Raw genomic sequence first — 19611 nt, 5'->3', positions numbered from 1 at the left:
AAGTGCTGGTTCTGTTACTTACTAGCTGGGTGACCCCGGTCTAATTAATTACATATTTCTTAGCTTCCATTTCCTCATCTTTAAAATATAACTACTCCTGTTATATAGAGGATTGCTCTGATGGTTAACAGAATAGCATATAAAAGCCCCTAGTACATAACAACACATGGTAGGGATTCTGTAAGTGTTAATTCCGTTTCCTTGGCCTGCTCTGTGTATATACCATAATGCCAAAAATGCAGGAATTTTTCTGGTTTTGTCAAGCAAATGATACTCATAAAACTGAGTTGTTTTTAAATGGCTTTGATATTCCATACCTTGGGGAACCCATGTGGACCTTCTCCATTCCCAGCATCAGGGTGACCTTCTACTTTGTATCTTGTAGATCTCCCTACATGAGGCCAAGAATTATTCAAAGTGAAATGGCTCAGTCATGTCCAGGAGGCTAGCAAAAAACACCAAAGACAGGTTGCAGAGTTAGCATACAAAACAGGGCCCTAAAAGAAAAAGTTAGTTCAAGCAGCTGCTTTTACTTATACTGATTTATTTGCCTCTTTAACATTAAGATCAGCCCTTGCTTTCAGGTATGGTGAGGCCTTTCTTCCTGCACACCTACCAACATATCCTGTAAGGGGAGAAGTGGGACTTTTATCCTGGGTGGGAGCACCTGTGGGACAGTCGCCCTCACAGTATCTGAGGGAGAACAGGATGGATCATTCTCTAGCTGCGGGCTTTTGAATGTTGATAGGGAAGAAAGGCAGCCATCCTGCTGTGCCGAGGTGGGTGATTGGAATGGGCTAGAGCTGCTTTATAACCAGATCCATCACTGAAGGAAGCACAACTTTGAAGGGAGACCCAGAAGTCATAGTGTCTGAGTGTAGCTTTGAGAGGCCTGGCTCCAGCATCATGCACATTCTTCATCTCGTCTGTAGAGATTCTGCCTCCTCAAAGAAGTGGAATTGGTGCTGGAAGGTCACCCCAGGCAGCACTTTTCAATTCAGTTCTTTTTACTGCAGTTCTGTGCAACCGCCCAAGGACTGTACAATATTTTCTTTCTTAGGTGGACGAGGGAGGGAGAGCCCCACTCTCATTTCACCATTTCTTTGCTGCCGACGATCAGGACAACCTCCAGGGAGACGCCATCATTAAACTAAGTGCTCTGCCCAAATATGGCTGCATTGAGAACACAGGAACAGGTACCAGCAGTAGTTTTGCTGTAGAATTGTTCTGGACCTAGAAAGAAGGGACGGTGGAAGGAGGTAACTGACTTTAGCTAAACCTGGAGGTGAAGGGCTAACAGAGGAATGGATCCATTTCAAGGAAATGGGAAGAAGGAAGCTTTCATTCACTCAGAAATTTACTGAGCATTTTCTGTGTGCCAGGCACTTTTTAAGTACTAGGGGTATATCAGTAAACAAAACAGATAGAAACCCCTACCTTCATGTTGCCTTAGATCCTGGTAGGGGGAGACAGATACAAAGCCTCACCAATGAGAAGATTGTGTAAGATGCTAGAAGGTAAGTCAGGCTATGACAAAAAAATAGAGCAGGGTAGAAGATCTGTAGTGTGTGCAACGGGGATGGAGAGACACTCAGAACTGAGTGTCAAGGAAATTCCTGTCTTTTCATTGTGAGGTGGCTGCAGTTTAGCTGAACCATAGTTTATGTCCCAGCTCCTTTTAAAGATATGACATGAATTGAAATGCATGCTTGTCTATCTGTGACCCTCTCCTCAACATCCCTCCCCCTCCACCATCTGCCCTGGACCCACCGCCCTTGATGGTTATCACAAGGAAGGAGAGGCAAGCAGGCGTGTGCTGTCCACAGGCCCTCTGAGACCCAGGTGACTGGCAGCTGAGACAGCTCCTGGCAGGTTACTGTGTTTCTGCCTCTGCAATGAGATTCCTGAATGCCAGCGCTTGGCTCTAATTGGTGTGCAGCTAGCAGCTCCCACGGAGAGGCCTTTCACTGAAGGTGTCTGTGGCCAGCATGTTGCCTGGGATCTGAGCCTGGTTACCAGAAATCCCTTTAGCAGTGGCCGTGTTTTCCTGTAGAAAATCTCAGGTCCTTTCCCCATCTTGCCTTTCATTGTATGTACGTAGTTTGTTTATCCCTCAATTTGATTTATCTCAACAAATGTATGTGCTAGATACAAAGGATGTAAAGATGAGTCATAGCCCCTGCCTTGAGAGGGAGACAGATATGAAGACTGATGAATCACAATAAATAAAATGCTGGGACAGGGAGAGGGGCAAACTCTGAGAAGGTACATAGGGCAAAACGATTAATTTTGCCTGAGATGGCAGAAAAGGCTGAGGAAGTGACATGTGCACTAGAACTTGAAGGGTTCGTGGGAGTCTCACTGTGGGCAGAGGGAAGAGCATGGGCAAAGGTGGGAAATCATGAAACGGTAGTTGCCCCTTTGCACTTCTCTTCTCTCCGGGTGGTTTCTTATTAAGCCTTCCTAACAGTTTTACGTTAACCTGGAATGCATGCAGAGGAGTATGTCACTGATCTAGAAGTTAAATTTCTGGCAAGCCTCAGCTCTCTAAAAAGTGATTCTCAAACCTTACTGTGTATAAGACTCACCTGGAGGGCTCGTGAAAACAGTTTCCCGAGCAGCAAGCTCAGAGTTCCTGTTTGCAGAAGCTGGTGAGGCCCTTGCATTTGCATTTCTCCCCAGCTCATAGGTGATGCCACTGCTGTTGACCCAGGAAGATGCCTGGAGAATCACTGCTCTACATTAGTATGAGCCTGGAAGTAAGGAAAAGATGGTGGGGGGTGGGGGGTGAGAGGTACAAATAATTATCCCAAGACAATTTAAGGACTCCAGCCTTTGCTCCATGGGTGTTCAGAACTGAGCCTGTTTTGTATATGTGAAACTAGCTCCCTAGATTCAGAATCCAGCAGATCAGCCTAATGCCTTTTTAAAAATATGAGAAGCAATTTTAACTTCTTACCGGCAAGACGGGAAGAAACAATAATTATATTGTTAGGTATAAAATCCTACAGCATGGGCTCTACATTCATTTAGTACCAACACAAACAGAACAGTACCCACCTTCGTTGCCTCTAGGGCACACAAGACTGTGTTCCAGCACAAGGCAGTAATAGATGCTGATAATGATAGCCTGCATGCATTGAGAACTGTTTAATTTGTGCATAGTATATTCTGCTTAAGAAGGCAAGGAAGCAAAATGAGAATGATTTTACATGAAAAAACAGAAGATGCAATTAAAAAAATTTTTTTTTTAAAGTAAGCTCCATCCCCAACATGGGACTCAAACCCACGACCCTGATATCAAGAGTGAGATGTTGTACCAACTGAGCCAGCCAAGTGCCCCTAGAAGGTGCAGTTTTAAAACTTGGAAGGATTGGTGCTTAAAGCTTCACTGACAGATTCACTTGTTGAACAGCATGTTTTCCAATGACAAAAGAAGTCATTACTCTATTTGAGTATATATTTAGGCATCATTTAGTTTGCTTAGGCTCTTTGACCCAAATAGAGAAGCCACCTTTATTTTATTTGTAGTGATCAATGTAAATGGAAAATAAAAATTTGAAGGAGTTACATACAGCACTTCCTTCTGGAAACACTGAACTGTATGTCCCAGGGATTATCAGGTCACTGGTCACTTAGACTCTCCTATGTTATGCTTCTGATGTCAAGAAGAATTAAACTGCTGGATAAAATCTAAGAAAATTCATGTCATTGAAGAAGAAACAAATGTCCTGAGCTCTTCAAACAAATTACAAATAAAACATTTTCATTCCTAGTCTTTCTGTTGGGAGGTTAACAACAACAACAAAAAAAATGATACTATCTATAATTCAGGAAGTCAGTGGCCTTTTGATTTATGACCTGATCTTTGCAAAGGGCCATGGAAGAGAGAAAAAGAAAGCCTTGTTGTTTTGAGCTCTTCTATATACACTTTTCTTTGTTGATATGTATCCAGGGAATGTTTGAAGACACAGGGATTTCTTTTCTTTTTCTCCTCTCTTTAGAAGAAAATGTGGTAACAGTTTAAAATCAACCAATTAGAGAGACTCACACCAAAAAAGAGACAAGTCATCTGTCATGTAGACAGTGCTTACTCTCCCTCTTGCTCTTTTCCAGTGTTTGGTTGGGGTTGGTATGAAAAGTAGAGTTAACCAGAACCTGCTCTATCTCTGGAGCTCTGAATGATACTTGAGAATCTCAGTCGCTGAATGGCACCTAAGCTCTGAATGGTCCCCGAGCATCACAGTAGCCCTGGTGTACCATCCCAGGGTCTAAGCTCTGGCCCAAGGGGAGGTTTCTTAGATAAAAAGGTATAGTTAGCCTTTTTTTATATAGAGAAGGAGGCTTCCTCTTGCAGGATGTGCTAGGCATAGTGGTTTTGAAATTGACTAAGGCTTAAGGTAGAACCTTTGCTATTGTATCGTTACTTGCCCCAGGATTTACTTTATCACAGATTTCTAACAAAACAACCTGATTCTTGCTATATAAAATAATAACATTCTGAGTGCTTTCATGCATATTATATCATTTGATTCCCTGTGGGAACAGCAGGGCAAATATGACCATGTATAGATGAGGAATAGGAGGGAAACAGGGATCAAACCCCAAGTCTTATATTGCTAGTCTTGTGCCCTTTCCATTCTCCATTTTTATCCTCTAATGAATTTTCATCTTTTGTTGATAATAGTGTCATGTTTTCTAGTTCAGCCTAGTAAGCAGGAATTGAGGGATCAAGGTAAAAGTTCTCTCTTGATGTTGATGCAGGTGATCGTTTTGGCCCTGGAACCACCAGTGACCTGGAGGCATCATTCCCTATTCAAGATGTCCTGGAAAACTACATTTACTACTTTCAAAGTGTTCATGAAAGCATTGAGCCAACCCATGACATTTTTAGTTTTTATGTAAGTGATGGAAACAGTCGTTCAGAGATCCACAGCATCAATATCACCATTGAGGTAAAGACTTTGAAGTTGGAAAAGTTGGGCCTTTGATGACAATATCCCATGATTAGATAGCTCTATATGAACTGAAAAGCAAAAAAGATTCCATTTGACCTTCAGTTTTAAAGGTCAATTTAAAAATATAACCCTGACCTTTAGGAAACTTGTAGAATTAAGGCTGGCATTTGGGGATGGTCTGACTTGGAAATCTGAATTTTCACTTCAGGGTAAAATGTATTCATTCTGTGTAAGAGCAGTTTGTGAGGGTCATACAAGAGAAACCCTGGCAATCTCATATTTAGACAAAAACTAACATATGCCTATTTTTCCCTGAAATTATTATATGTAGTTCCAGATACATATTTGCCTTTTCTTATATTTTAATGCATTTATTCGTTAAATTGTAACATCAAAGAAATGTGTCCTTTGATGCTGTATTTATTCTCGTTTGAGCAATTACATAGCTTGCTCTACCAGCCCGGGGAGAGAGAAAGATAAAAGATAAAACTCAGCATGGAATACCCTCTGCCTTGGGAAGATATCCTCAATACCCTACCCTTCAGGAATCGTAAAGCGGGGCTGGCACAGGGTCAGGGAGACTCTGAGAGACTCACACTTTTAAATATGACGGCCTCCTACAGTACTGTGGTATTTTGGGGGCTTTCCAAGACAGTTCTGATTTCAAAGAATGTGTTATTTTGTCCCCCAAATATGCTTGCACTTCTCCAACCACATGTCCATGAAAAACATGATCATTGTACCTGTGGAAAACATCCAAGGTGATTTCTGTAGAACGTCAGTTTCTTTTCAAGGAGACATTTTGCTTGTGTGGTTTGCTGTCTTTCCCAACTAACCATTTTGATGGGGAATTAAAGATTGTGACACATGACATGCTATTTCAATAGTGAAAGTTGGTGTGAACATGTTACTTTCTCTGAGTAAGATACATTTTCTTTCTTCTTAAACCAATGTCTGTGTGAGACCTGATATTTCATACTTTAATCAGAGGAAGAACGATGAGCCTCCCAGGATGACCTTGCGGCCCCTTGGCGTGCAGCTAAGCTCGGGAGTGGTGATAAGCAATTCTTCTTTGAGCCTGCAAGACCTGGACACTCCGGATAATGAGCTGGTTTTCGTATTGACAAAAAAGCCTGACCACGGTAGGACACAACTGCTATGGCGAGCTTCTTAATTGAGATGCCCAACAGGTTGTTAGAATAAACATGTAGATTTCTGTTGGTTATTCCTCTACCTCACCTGTACATAGTCCATTCTTTGCATCAAAGTATAATCAGATTCACAGCTAGCCAATATTCTTGGGGTCACAGTTGACACCAGTTGCTCTAAAAGTCTGAATCCTAGGTAATTGGTGTATCTGAAATTCAATTTCAGCTCTTTTCCTGCTGGCCTGTATAACCTCAGGCAAAATGGGTTTAGAGTCCTCTTGTCAGAGTAGGGCTTCACTGCTTGTTAATCCTGGGCCATCTCGTGCAAGGAACAGCATGGCCACCTTGATATTAATTGCACAAGGTATGCACTTCACAGGTTAGAGGTGTGCTAGGTGTCTTTATGAGCTTGGTCCTTTTGCAAAGAAAGCACTTTTCCTGATTAAACCAGAGGTAAAAACCACCATGGGAATCTTTTACCTACTTGTTTTCTAAGTGCCATCCCTCTGGTACTAGCTAAAGCTCTGGAACTTTCATCTCCCACGTGGTATCCTAGTGTATCATAACACTCTTGGTCTTTTAAAGATGAAGTTGTTGCTGTTGATGGAAGGTTAATAGAAGAGTCTGTTGGTCATTGCATTTTATCGTCCCTTCCTTCACTTTCACTTTCTTTAATGAAGCACTTTAACTGTCCCATTGTGATACACATGACCCTTGAAGACAGAAAAAGATGCCTCCACCCAAAGATGTCTTGTGTCTTTCTGAATTTAAATGGAATTGACAACACAGTCTCTTCTCCCATCCCTGATGCCCCAGAAGGAAGGCAGCAAGTGACGAGTGCTATTTTCACTTTGTAGAAGGGAAAAATAAGGTTTAAATAGTGGCGTGAGTTTGAATTCATGGAGGGAGACTTGACTTCTAAGCCACTGTATTACCACATCCATTGTGTCTCCTTAAGACATTTTTAAACAGGAAAAGGAGGATTTTATCATATTTATTTGTAGATGAGGCCACAGGGCAGCACCCTGTGCTTAAATAGAAAATTCTGAGTTGTTGGCCATTTATGTGTGTGTGACACCAAGAGCCTCTGAGGTGCTTGACATCTTACCCAGGCTCATACTAGTTGACAAAGCCAAGCCAAGTTTTGGCGCCATATGTATTCTACCACTTTTTCTTTGTTTTTCTTTACTTTTTTCCTCAGGTCGTCTGCTCTGGAGGCAAACTGCTTCTGAGCCTCTGAAGAACGGGAGGGTTTTAGCTCAGGGCTCCTCCTTCACCTACCAGGACATCCTGGCTGGACTGGTCGGGTACATGCCTGGTGGTCCCGGTGTGGCAGTGGATGAGTTCCGGTTCTCCCTCACGGATGGCCTCCACACGGACACAGGGAGGATGGAGATATACATAGAGCTGCCTACAAGCAGCGCCCCCCACTTGGCTGTAAACCGAGTCCTTCAACTCTCAGCAGGTACCACAGGAATGGAAGAGAGTGGCTGTGGTCCCTCTGTCCTTATTTCTTCCTTGTCAGTGTGCACGTTTGTTCTGTGGGAGGATAGTGAAGTAGGCATTCAGAACTCAGGGAGACTGGAGGTGGGGAGAGCTATTCTTTTAAGGACACTAAGAGTTATGATTGACTAATGTAGATCTCTTAAATTCTTTGGACCAGATACCTTTGTCTTTGAATTCAAGAAAAGATTAAGGAGAACTTATAGTACTTCCAAGACTCTCAGAAACCTTAATTTATCCAGCTACTCATAGGAACAGGTTTCTTAGAACAGGGCCACTTCCCAACCAATCCCACAGAGAAAAACAAAACAACAATAACAATGAAAAAACTCAAGCAGAATTCTCAAGATACTCATTTAAAAAAAAAATAAGTGGGTGGGGAGGCATGGGGGGCAATTGGGAAAATTATCATACACCAAAAGAGATTATGAAAATAATTGAGAATCATTAGATATGGTATCCTAGGGTCTAACTTCACAATTTTGCCTACACATAAGCTGCACTGAAGGACCTGGGACACGTGTCAGTCTCAAAGTCAGTTGCGGTAGGGAGTTACTGAATTAGAGAGTCGGCCTTTTGCCCACAAAACATCTGCATCACCCTGGGGTCCTGTTTTTTTTTTTTTTTTCCTACTGCTCATATATGTATATAATGTCTATTTAATTTTGAGAGAATGCAAGATGGGGAGGGGCAGAGAGACAGGGCAGAGCATCTGAAGCGGGCTCTGCACTGACAGCAGAGAGCCCAGTGTGGGTCTTGAACTCATGAACCGCCAGATTATGACCTGAGCCTCAGTTAGGCTCTCAACCAACTGAGCCACCCAGGTGCCCCACATGTATTTTGTAGTGAAAACTATATGGCATAATGGTATTTGAAACTCTGGAGATTCCCAAAAGTCCCAATTATTAGGTCTGAGATTTAACTTTACCCTATTTATAAGCTAGTGAGTTAGCCTGTTACCGTTTCGTGAGTGCTGATAGAACACTTGAGGCTCCTCGGTCAGTGACAAAGTGCTTTGTTACGCACAGCATAACCGGAAGCATTGCCATCGGTAAGTCTGCACTCTGCACTTGTCTCCCTCTGCACTCCAAGTCTGGTGGAGGTGACGCAGAAGGCCCAGATGCGTGCCTTCGCATGCAATGGATGCATTATAGAAGAGGAGCACGGAGCCTGGCATCCCCCCACCCCACCTTGTAGTGACAGTAAGAAAGCCTGATCTTTGTCCCAGAGGAGGATGCCACTTCATCCCTCAGGGCCACTTGCTGAGAATGGCCTGAGGAAAGAATGGTTGGGCCTTGCACTGTTGGCATTACCCAGCGAGAACACACAGGATGCTCAGGGCCCAGCCAGACACCAGGATGTGTTACGCAAGAATGACTAAGATCTGCATACCAGAATTTACTGTTTTTAATGTGAGAAAATGGCTGGACAAGAAAGCGAGGGGCAAGTGCCTTGCCTCCATCCCCAACACCTGCACGGCCTTACAAGGCCCAGCACTCAGGTCTCCCTATTTGTAATCCTTGTAAACATGGATTTTAACTATTTGGTCTCAGATGGCAACAAGATATATTTGTAAGCTTATGTGAAGCTGTCTCTTATGATTTGGTGATCCTGAAGACAATAAATACGTTAGGACACCCGGGTGGCTAGTCGGCTAAGCATCAGACTCTTGATTTTGGCTCAGATCATGATCTCACAGTTCATGAGTTTGAGCCCTGCATCGGGCTCCATACTGATAGTGTAGCACCTGCTTGGGATTCTCTCTCTTTCTCTCTCTGTGTGCCCCTCCACTGCTCACTCTCTGTCTCTCTCTCTCAAAATAAATACCTAAGCACTAAAAAAAAAAAAAAAAAAAAAAAAAAAAAGACAGCAAATAAGTTAGGTCCAAATAGGTTTCATCATAGATCTGGGAGTTACAACATAGATTGAGGGAGGAGTAACTGATAGGTCACAGGAGTAGAGAGAGCATAGGGAGAGTGATGATTAACAAACTGGAGGTGGGGACTGTTCACTTACGGAAATTAAAATGTATGCATCTGGAGACGAAGAAGGGCAAGCAAGCACCTGGTACATAAACCAAGGCAATATGTGATAATTTAGTCTCTAGCCTCCCCAAATCACTTGACATACTATTCAAAGGCAATGATGGGCAGTGACCTAACCTCTCCCATTCTCTCCCAGGGTCTGTGGCACGCATCACAGAACAGCACTTGAGAGTGACAGATACTGACTCAGATGACCGTCAGGTGATGTACATCATGAAGGAAGATCCTGGGGCAGGGCGCCTGCAGATGGTAAAGCATGACAACCGAGAGCAAATCTCCGTTAAAGGCCCCATCCGGAGTTTCACCCAGGCTGACATTACCCAAGGTCAGCTACCTCACTTCTGCCTGTACAGACTTCTACAGAGCCACCCACAGTAGTAAAATGGGAGTTCAATGCCTGGTAGCTTATGGCAGCAAACTGCACTCTTTGTTTTGAATAAGAGCTGAGTTATAGTTCCATTTATGCTTTCTTGTCTCCTCAATTTTTTGTTTAAAAAAAAAAACTATCCTTCTTGGCTAAAATGTGTTCATGCCTTGACATAGCATTGATGAAATTTGGGGCGATTATGGAGGGAAAAAAAAATCACTTTGACTTGCTATGATGCTCAAAAGTGTGCGTGAGAGGGAGAAAGGAAAAAGAAGTGAATTGGGATGGATTAAGGTGAAAATTATGCCTGCCTTAGGTGAACAATTTATATCTCTTTTTTAGCTCCCCAAAGAGCACAAGTTAATGAACTAAGCAAAATGGAAGGGCATAAATCGGAGCTGCCTGGGGGAGATTACATAGCTCATCCCTCCTCCAGGAAATGCTGATGTAATGTAAAAGCATAAGTGTTAAATGCTACGTAGTTACTGTACAATTCTTCCAGGGGTAAAAGAAAAAAAAAAGTTATGTAATGGGGGAAAAAAGTAACCCAAATCCAAAGTCATGTGATGATGTGCAATTCCATTTAGAGGTGGAAATATGTCCTCAGGAGCGGAAATAACAGTCTTGTCCATGCATTAACACTCAAAATGGGTAGCAGCTAAATTCTCACTGGACCTGTCTGTACTTTGCCAAAGGGGGTGGAATAGACAAAGGGATAGTAATATCTTAGTTATCCTTGCCTCAGTGTCTCCTTTTTAAAAATGAGACCAGGCCCCTCTCCCCAGATGTTTGGTTCTATTTACATTGCTAGGTACTTAGCAGTGAGGCTGTCCCTGAACAAAAATGTAAGATGTTGAGCTTGTCCCTTTCGATCCTTTTGACTTCGATGTAGAGTTTATCTGTTAACTCTTTGATTGGTTATATCCAGGGTTGTTTCAAAAATGACTTCAAGCTGCACTGGGAAATGGGATTGATGAGCTCTGGCAGGAATACGGGCTGTGGCTCCGTGTCCCTTGCCCTGTGACATGGATGTATAACCAATGATGTGGGTGCTGTTGCTGCACATTTTCCATGTGGGCGATTTTGTTAATCTGGTTACTCATGAGACTTCCTTAGAATCTTTCACAAAAGCTGAGCCTCAACCATAAAGCAGTCCTACTTGGGATGATTTTATTATGAGAGTGTTTTTTATTACGAGGAAGTCAATAGTGGGAGGGGAAGGGAGGAACTGAAAACTTTAGATTAAAATGTCTACAGCGATATCAAAGTGAGGAAGGTGTTAATTGATTCGCTGGTGTGAATACCAATCAGATTCCCACCTCATGCTTCAGAAATAAGGGCAGAAAGCACTAATAGCGAATCTTTATTTTCTTGTCCTTTTTTACAGGCCAGGTAGAATACAGTCATGGGAAAGGAGAATCTGGTGGGAGCTTTGCTTTTAAATTTGATGTGGTCGATGGAGAAGGCAACACATTGATCGGCCAGTCATTTTCCATCAGTGTTTTGGGTAAGGGGGCATTGGGTTCCTAAAAATATTCCAGCAGTTCTGGGGTTATATAGTCTACACTGTGCTTACCTTGAGGCTGGAGCCTTTCCTTTACCCAGCCCACATGGGAATCTGGAATACTGTCCCCTCTGTTGTGTGAAGCTGATCCTTGGTGCACTCCCTGAGGGACAGGCCTAAGGATTATTCTGATTTTACTCCCGGGCACTAGGCCCAGAATTGAAGAAAGGAAGCTGAAAGGATCCTCTTTCAAATTACTACTTCTGATATTTTCAGAAGACAACTCCCCACCAGTCGTCACCACCAACAAAGGGCTGGTCTTGGATGAGAACTCGGTGAAGAAGATCACCACTCTGCAGCTCTCTGCCATGGACCAGGAGAGTAAGCCTGCAGAATTGATCTATAGAATCACTAGAAAACCTGAACTGGGCCATCTAGAGCATGCAGCATCACCCGGTAAGCCTATCGCCTCTTGCTTCATCAAACCAAAAGTTGGGATTTAGTAAGCGTTGGGGGTAAGCCATGTATGCCTAGAATCTGCTGTTGTTAGTATTTACTTTTTGCATTACTAATTTTGACCATTATATACTGCCTTGCATTACATTTGGCATGCAATAGATACTCAATAATTTCTTGCTGAAACCTGAATGAACGATTGCAATTTTATGTAAGCAATCTTGTCTCCATAACTAGATTGTCAATTCCTTGAGGGCAAACACTGCACCCTGTTCTTCTAAAGTCTGAGCACCCGGCACAGTGTGATGCACTGTGCTTAATCCAGGAAATGTAATTCAGGAAAGGAACGCCTGGATGGCTCAGTCAGTTAAGTGTCTGACCCTGGCTGAGGTTGCAAACTCGCGGTTCATGACTTTGAACCCCATCTCAGGGTCTGTGCTGACAGGTTGGAGTCTGGAGCCTGCTTCGAATTCTGTGTCTCCCTCTCTTTCTGCCCCTCCCCTGCTCATGCTCTGTCCTTCTCTCTCTCTCACTCAAATATAAATAAACTTAAAAAAAAATTTTAAGGTAATTCAGGAAATAGCAAGTGAGCATGTGTATAGAGCAAGATTCTAGTTTAGCTGCTGCTGAGGAGAGAAAAATAGATATAGGAGATCCCAGCCTCACTCTCTAAGAAAACGGTACAGGACATTGCATCCTCACCCTCCAGTGTGCTCTATTGGATGAGATAAGAAACCTCTGCATATAACCATATATAAGAGAAGAATATGGCAGGTATTTTAAGAGTTGTATAAACCTTATGTCATAGAAGCTCAAAAATGGGAGAGGCTGAGGGCACCTGGGTGGCTCAGTCAGTTAAGCATCTGACTCTTGATTTTGGCTCAGGTTATGGTCTCACGATTCATGGATTCAAGCCCCACATCAGGCTCTGCACTGACAGTGTGGAGCCTGCTTGGGATTCTCTCTCTTTCCCTCTCTCTTTGCCACAACCCTGTTCAGTCTGTCTCAAAAATGAATAAATAAATGTTTAAAAAAATGGGAGAGGCTACATTGGGTAGGAAGGTGCACAGAGATGGCATTTAAAAGAGCCCTTAGAAGGCAGACTTTGGGCAAACAGAAATTGTGTTATTTTCAGAGATGGGAATGGCATGGGGGTACATTCCAAAAATGATGAGTGGCCCAGTTTAGCTAAAGCATATACTCTGAAAACAGGAGTAGATGCGGCTCTTGGGCAGAGTGAGATTTTATGCAGGGTCCTCAAAGCTGGGATAAGTAATCCCTATTAAATTCAATAGGCGATGGAGAGTTACTACAGAATTCTGAGCAGGTTAGGAAAGCGAAATTCGTCTAATGTCTAACAGATGAGTGAAAGAAAGAAAAAGGAGGCAGTGATAGTGGGTTGGAAGTTTCACATTTGGGCTCAATAGTCGGTAGTGAGGTTTCACCCAGACGGGCAGCGGTGGGTATAGGAAGGTGGGAATGATGTAAGCGATAATACCTGGCACCCAGTAAATAGTCAATAGGCAGCAGTTGGTGGAAGGAAGGGAGGGAGGGAGAGAGGGAAGGAAGAAGGGAGGGAGGAATTTCAGAGTGGAAACCTATAGAAATTGGCTGAATGGATGTGAGGCACTGAAGATGCTTGCTGAACAATGTAAAGGCAGAGGTGTCTTTATTTCGTACATCATAGAGGCAGTGATCATTTGCAGAAGATTTAGAGCTTCACTGGTTTCCTTTGGATTTTAAGTTACAGAGCCTTCATTCTTTCAACCAGGGGAATGACAAAACAGAGGATGTACTCACTGTGATTCTACTCACTCTCAAATACAGGAAGTCAGAACATAAGCAAACAAACAAGCAAATGCATCCTATTACAATGGTTATGAGTATTAGAAGGAGAAATAAGAATGTTCCAGGGTGCAGGGAGAAAGGGGGTAAGGGAAGAAGGACTCCCTAACATAAGATGACACTTGAGAAGAGGTCTGAGGAGAGTGAGGGAGCCAGCCATGCTGATGTTATAAGGAAAAGGCTTTCAAGACAGAGGGGTCAGTGAGTGTAAACATCTTGAGTTGGGATCAGCGTGGCACATCTGGTTCCAAAGGCAGCAAGACCAGTGTGGCTGGGGCAGGGTGAATGAGAGGAATAATGAGAGGGGGACCCATGGTGAGAGATGGAAGGTAGTGTGTCAGAGGATGGGAGGGGAAGGCACACCGTGGTGATGGGGATGGTGGAGGGGAAAGTGTTGAGTCTTTGGTGGGAGGGCATGGGGGAAAATGGGGAGATTGGCGAAAATCCCTAATGCAGGGGTGCCTGGGTGGTTCAGTCAGTTAAGTGTCCAACTTCAGCTCAAGTCATGATCTCACAGTTCGTGGGTTTGAGCCCCGCATCAGGCTCTGTGCTGAGTGCTCAGAGCCTGGAGCCTGCTTTTAGATTCTGTGTCTCCCTTTCTCTACCTCTCGCCTGCTCATTCATTCTCTCTCTCTCTCTCTCTCTCTCTCTCTCTCTCTCTCTCTTTCTCTCTCTCAAAAATAAATAAACATTAAAAAAATTCCCTAATGCAAATGGAAGCAAATGGCTTACCCTTTTGTCCCAAAGTTCCTGGGGGAAGAATGCACATCAGCACTCCTAAGACCTTGGCTGCAAGAGATATTTGATAACTAATTCATGAGCTAATTGCTTCTGCCAGAATTCTGTCAGGTTGCTGATTGTATCTCTCCAAAGATGAAAGGGCAGACTCTTGGCTGTTGTGTTAGGCAGCTGCATCCACACTGTACAGAGCTTGAAAAGCACTGAGCCTCATGCAAGGCACTGTGAGCTGCCTTCCTGATGGTAAATCCCAGCCCCCGCTCTTCTCTGACCCTGGGCTGTATCAAGCGTTCAGTGTGAGGCTGCTTCAGTGACTCCTTTTCTGGTTTTACAGTCTCAGCCTTCCCTGGGCTTAAATTCTGGTTGCCAAGACCAAGCCAGTGCTGCTTAGAGAAAGATTCGTAATGATCATACTTCTCCCTTGGGAAAGTACCCTCCGCAAAAGGAGGGAGGGCTCCCTTTCCCCAGGACACTTCTTTCACCTCCCTTTTCCACCAGGCTTGGCTTCCTAACCCACTTGACTCGCACTCCCGCCAGTTTTTCTCCATCCACCTGTTTCTAGAAACTGTCAGTGGACCAGATACGAGGATCCAGCCCCTTCCCCTTTACCCTTAGGGACCCCTCCCCATTGCTAATGGAACGGAGCTTCCCTGCCCCTTCCCACATCTCCAACCCCATTCTGAGTCATTTCTGTAGCATTTAGACAGAATTCTCACATTCCCTGTCTGCCCTAAGAGAGAATATTTTTATGAATTTGATACTTTAGATGTAAAAGGTGTCCCTTCAGAGGAAATGCATGTTGATATCTTACATTCCTCTCTTAAGGCAGCTGGCTCAGTTTCGAGAAAAGCCTCTGCACCTTGCCTTTTTGCCTCAGTGGGTGAGGATGGGTCTACCAGGAGCTGGGGCGGGCTGGCCTGTGCTTTGCGAGAAACAAGCTCCTAGGCCAGTGTCTTGTGGTGCAGGCACTGAGCTATTTTGGGACTGATGCCTCTTGGAATTATCAGTTTCCATCAGTGCCTGCAGATATCCTTTCACTGGTTAACTATAAAGTGGACTTATTCTCATACTGTCTGTCTTGGTCAGTGAGTTGTTCTTTTTGGATAGACAGGACAGGTGTGGAGATCCTATTTTTGTCCCCTGAGATCTAGGGAGCCACATGCCTGTACAGACTGTGTAGAAGACAGACATGGGCCTGCCCGTGTGTGCCCTTTGCAAGGTTGAGGGGCCATCCCCTCATGTCAGGGACCCTAAAGATCCTCGTTTTCCTGTGAAATCAGAGTAAGGAGTTATTAGGATAGAAGCTAAGTCTCTGGAACAAAAAGACTCTAAATTGCAGTGCCTTCCACAAGAAATTCATTTTCTCTCACAGAAAAATCCAGAGGCAGGTGGTCCAGATGGCCTAAAGTGGCTCCATGATCCTCAATATGAGGCTTCCATCTCTGGTCTGAGGTGACCACTGTAACTGTTGCCATTCCCCAGCCAGCAGTAAGAGGCAAAGGCCAGGGGAGCCCACATCCATTTCTATTTTAGGAATATTACCGAAAGAACACACATCAATTTTGATCACATCCCAGTGGCCAGAGAGTAATCAGACAAAGCTGTGAGATGGCTGGGAAATGTAGACCCTAACTGGGCATCCAATTGCTTAGCCAACAGGGAGGGCTTGTACTTTTCAAGTCAGGGAGGAGTACAGCAGTCTCCAGCATAGCACTGGTTCTCACGTTCACCAAACACTGACTGAGTAGCTGCTGCAGGAGGAAATTTGTTTTGGAGGTGGGAGACGTGTAAACAAACATGTGCAAACGCGTTTCAGTAGCTGTGACAGCAACATTACGGGACAGTGAGAGCCAACGCACAGCGAGTTCCACCTAAGAGAGGTGTGGTAGTGAGTCAGGAAAGACTTCCCAGAGATGATGCTTTAGCAAAGGTATTCAGTGGTTTCCTCTTTCTCTCACCCTCTCTCAGTATCCTGACACCAACCAAAATAGGATGCACCCATGGCTTTAGTTTGGGTTCTCCCCGAGAGCAGAGGTATGTTAGTGCACTTAAGACTGCCGTCACAAAGTACCACAGACTGGGCGACTTAACAAAGTCTCACGATCTGGAGCTGGAGGTCTGAGATCATGCTGTCAGCAGGGTTGATTCCCTCCAAGGGCTGTGAGGGAGAATCTGACCCAGTCCTCTCTCCTCAGCTTATAGAGATGGCCATCTTTGTGCTCCCAGGGCATGCTCCTTGTATGGGTATGTCTGTGACAAACTTTCCCATCTTATAAGCACATTAATCAGATTGGATTAGGGCCACTCTAATGATGGTATTGTAACTACTTCCATCTGCAATGATCCTATTTACAAAAAAAGGTCACATTGTGAGGTACTGAGGGTTAAGACTTCATATGAATTGGGGGGCGAGGGGTGGTAAGGAAGGGGATACAATTCATTCCGTGACCGGAAGCTCTGAAGAAAATCTGAAGTAGAGAAGCTGAGAGTCCCCCGCAGCCTGAGTCTGAGGTAGGACACAGGCAGTGTCACAGAGCTATCCACAGCTCTGCAGAAAGCAGGAAGGCTGAGGCAAAGGGAAGGCAATTTCTTCAAAGATACTTTATTCCCACGCTGCTTCCCTGACCTGGACTGAACTTTCTCTAATGTGCTGGCCCTCCAGGGGAATTGGAAAAACTGACAGGGTTAATGTGGGTCTCTGTAATACTGCCAGATACATAGTTTAGCCAGCGGGTTGGTAGCTGAAAACACCTTCGATGGGATTAAATGCCTTCAAGATATTTCAAACAGTAACTACCTGCTGTGACAGCCAGTAGGGACAATATGTTATTGGAAACACCATCTTGATGGGGAGTAGCTTAGGTCTTCCAATGCCCAATTAACAAAGGCTGGAATTTTTTCTTACATGTATAAAGATTGAAAATCTGTGCTCAGTAGGACCTCTTAGATAGGAATTAGAGTGGATGAACTGAATTCATTCACCAACCATGTTTTGAGTACCTGTTGTGTGCCAGGCACTATTGTAGGTGCCCAATAGTGAAGAAACAACAAAAATCCTCGTCCTCTTGAAGCTTATGTTCTAGATGCAGCGCGTTACCCTCTGGCACTAAGTTAGGGATATCGGACAAGACAAATGTTATAGCCAAGAAAGTATTCTAGAAAAAATGAATCAATTAAAAATATTACAGTGGTGATATTGCAGAGGTATATTCCCGAGTGGCTTTTGTGATTTTTCACTATTTTTCTGTGTTTTTCACATTCTCTCTAATAGGCTCGTGTTACTTTTATATTGGAAAAAAAAAAAATTAAAGGATAAGGGTAAAATTCAAAAGGCTCCTCACCTAGCCTGAAAAGGTTAGGTGAGTCGTACAAAAAGTACTCCTAGCGAGCATAAACTTCAAAGTTAGACAACCTTGAGCTCCAGCCCCAGCAATGCCCTCCTATTAGCTGTGTGACCTTGGATAGATCACATTGCTTTTCTAATTTTATTCGTGTCATAATCTAGAAAAATGGAGGTAATATGCCAATCTTGACCTCCCAGAATTGTTACAAGATACAACTGAATATATATAAGCAAGTGTGAAACAGTGTTCTACACATGGAGTAGGTGCTCAGTGTTTGCTAAGTCGACTTGGGAAAGGCTCATTAAGATCAAGCCTAGAGCTGTCATATACTGCTAGTGGAAATATAAAATTACCACTTAGTTTGGCAGTCTCCTAAAAAGTTAAGCATGCACCTAACATTCCCACCATTTCCACTCTTAGAGATTTACCCAAGAAGAATACAAACTTAAGCCCATACCAAGACTTGTGCACAAATGATCATAACAGCTTTATTTGCAATAGCACAAAACTAGAAATAACCTAAATGTCCATCAACAGGTGAATGGAGAAACAAACTGTAATAAATCCATACAATAGAATACCAGTCATCAATAAAAAAGAATAAACTATTAGTACATGCTGCAATATGGATGAATCTCAAAACAATTATGCCCAGTGAAAAAAAGCAGGCATAAAATAATACATAGCTTATGATTCTAATTATGAAAAAATTAGAGAAAACCCAACTAATCTACAGTTACAGAAAACAATTGATTTGTTTCTTTGGGATAGGGTAAGGCATGAGAAAGGGAAGAACGGAGGGATTATAAAATGTCAGTTGAGAAACTTTTGGGGTGATGGAAATGTTCACTATTTTGATTGAGATGATAGTTTCATGGAGTGCCCAAGCATACTTTAAATATGTGTAATTTATTATATGTCAATTTCCTCTCAGTAAGAAATGTTAAAAATGGGAAAGATCAATTCCAAACCTTTCTTTCCAAGAAGAAGGAAAAAATCTATCACCTTTCTTCATCACTCTTAGACTATAAAAGACTCATATAAAGGGAACAGTGAATTAGGTGACCAGTTGATTGCGAGAATCCATACAAGAATTTTCCCATGAGCTGTGAGGATGGATTCACAGCAGGGAAAAAGATTTAAATTTCTCAGTGCAGCCAGTCTGAAGTTATTAAATTTTTAAAGAATGGTATGGATTTCTGTCCAGAGCCACAAGACAAAGCGATAAGACAGGAGGCTATATTTTTTGCCTGTCAAGAGCTGATGTAGCAAGCACAGAAATATAAAATTCCTCATCAGAAAAATAATGCCCCAGTATCCAGGAGACTGTTGTATCTAGGTAACAAATTTCAAATGATAAAGAGAGTTGTAAATGTATAAACCATGTGGGTTGATTTTTTTTTTCTTTTCTAAAGATAAAGCAGTGATATTGATGCCACAGTTACATGTAAAACAGTCAAAGTAGAATCTCTTTGGGTTTTTTTGCTAAAACGACAAACTGGTTTCCCCAGGATTAACAATGACAAATAACAAATTCCAGGAAACAGCAAATGAATTTCAGGACCAAACCAAAAGACCAGATTCAATGGATTAATACCCCATCACCCAGAAACAGAAAGAGGGAATTTGTGCTGAGGGACTAAAACTACATTTGATATGGGTTCGTTTCAGTCTTGGCTGACACCAGAGGATGAACCACGGAA

General features: G+C 43.2%; 1 protein-coding gene across 1 annotated transcript in view; it reads left to right on the top strand.

Moving 5' to 3' along the window:
* The window catches only part of FRAS1 (Fraser extracellular matrix complex subunit 1), a 422079-nt gene that overhangs the window by 333133 nt on the left and 69335 nt on the right, over window positions 1-19611 (top strand). The window contains exons 41-47 of the mRNA XM_042984325.1: window positions 1061-1196; window positions 4765-4955; window positions 5947-6100; window positions 7308-7571; window positions 9791-9979; window positions 11409-11528; window positions 11802-11981. Of these exons, the coding sequence (XP_042840259.1) occupies window positions 1061-1196; window positions 4765-4955; window positions 5947-6100; window positions 7308-7571; window positions 9791-9979; window positions 11409-11528; window positions 11802-11981 (1234 nt within the window). The remainder of the gene's footprint in view (window positions 1-1060; window positions 1197-4764; window positions 4956-5946; window positions 6101-7307; window positions 7572-9790; window positions 9980-11408; window positions 11529-11801; window positions 11982-19611) is intronic.

Source organism: Panthera tigris, chromosome B1 (genome assembly GCF_018350195.1).
Source record: "Panthera tigris isolate Pti1 chromosome B1, P.tigris_Pti1_mat1.1, whole genome shotgun sequence".
Taxonomy (NCBI): Eukaryota; Metazoa; Chordata; class Mammalia; order Carnivora; family Felidae; genus Panthera; species Panthera tigris.
The sequence above is the reverse complement of the archived record's forward strand: the minus strand, read 5'-3'. Positions and strand labels throughout refer to the sequence as shown.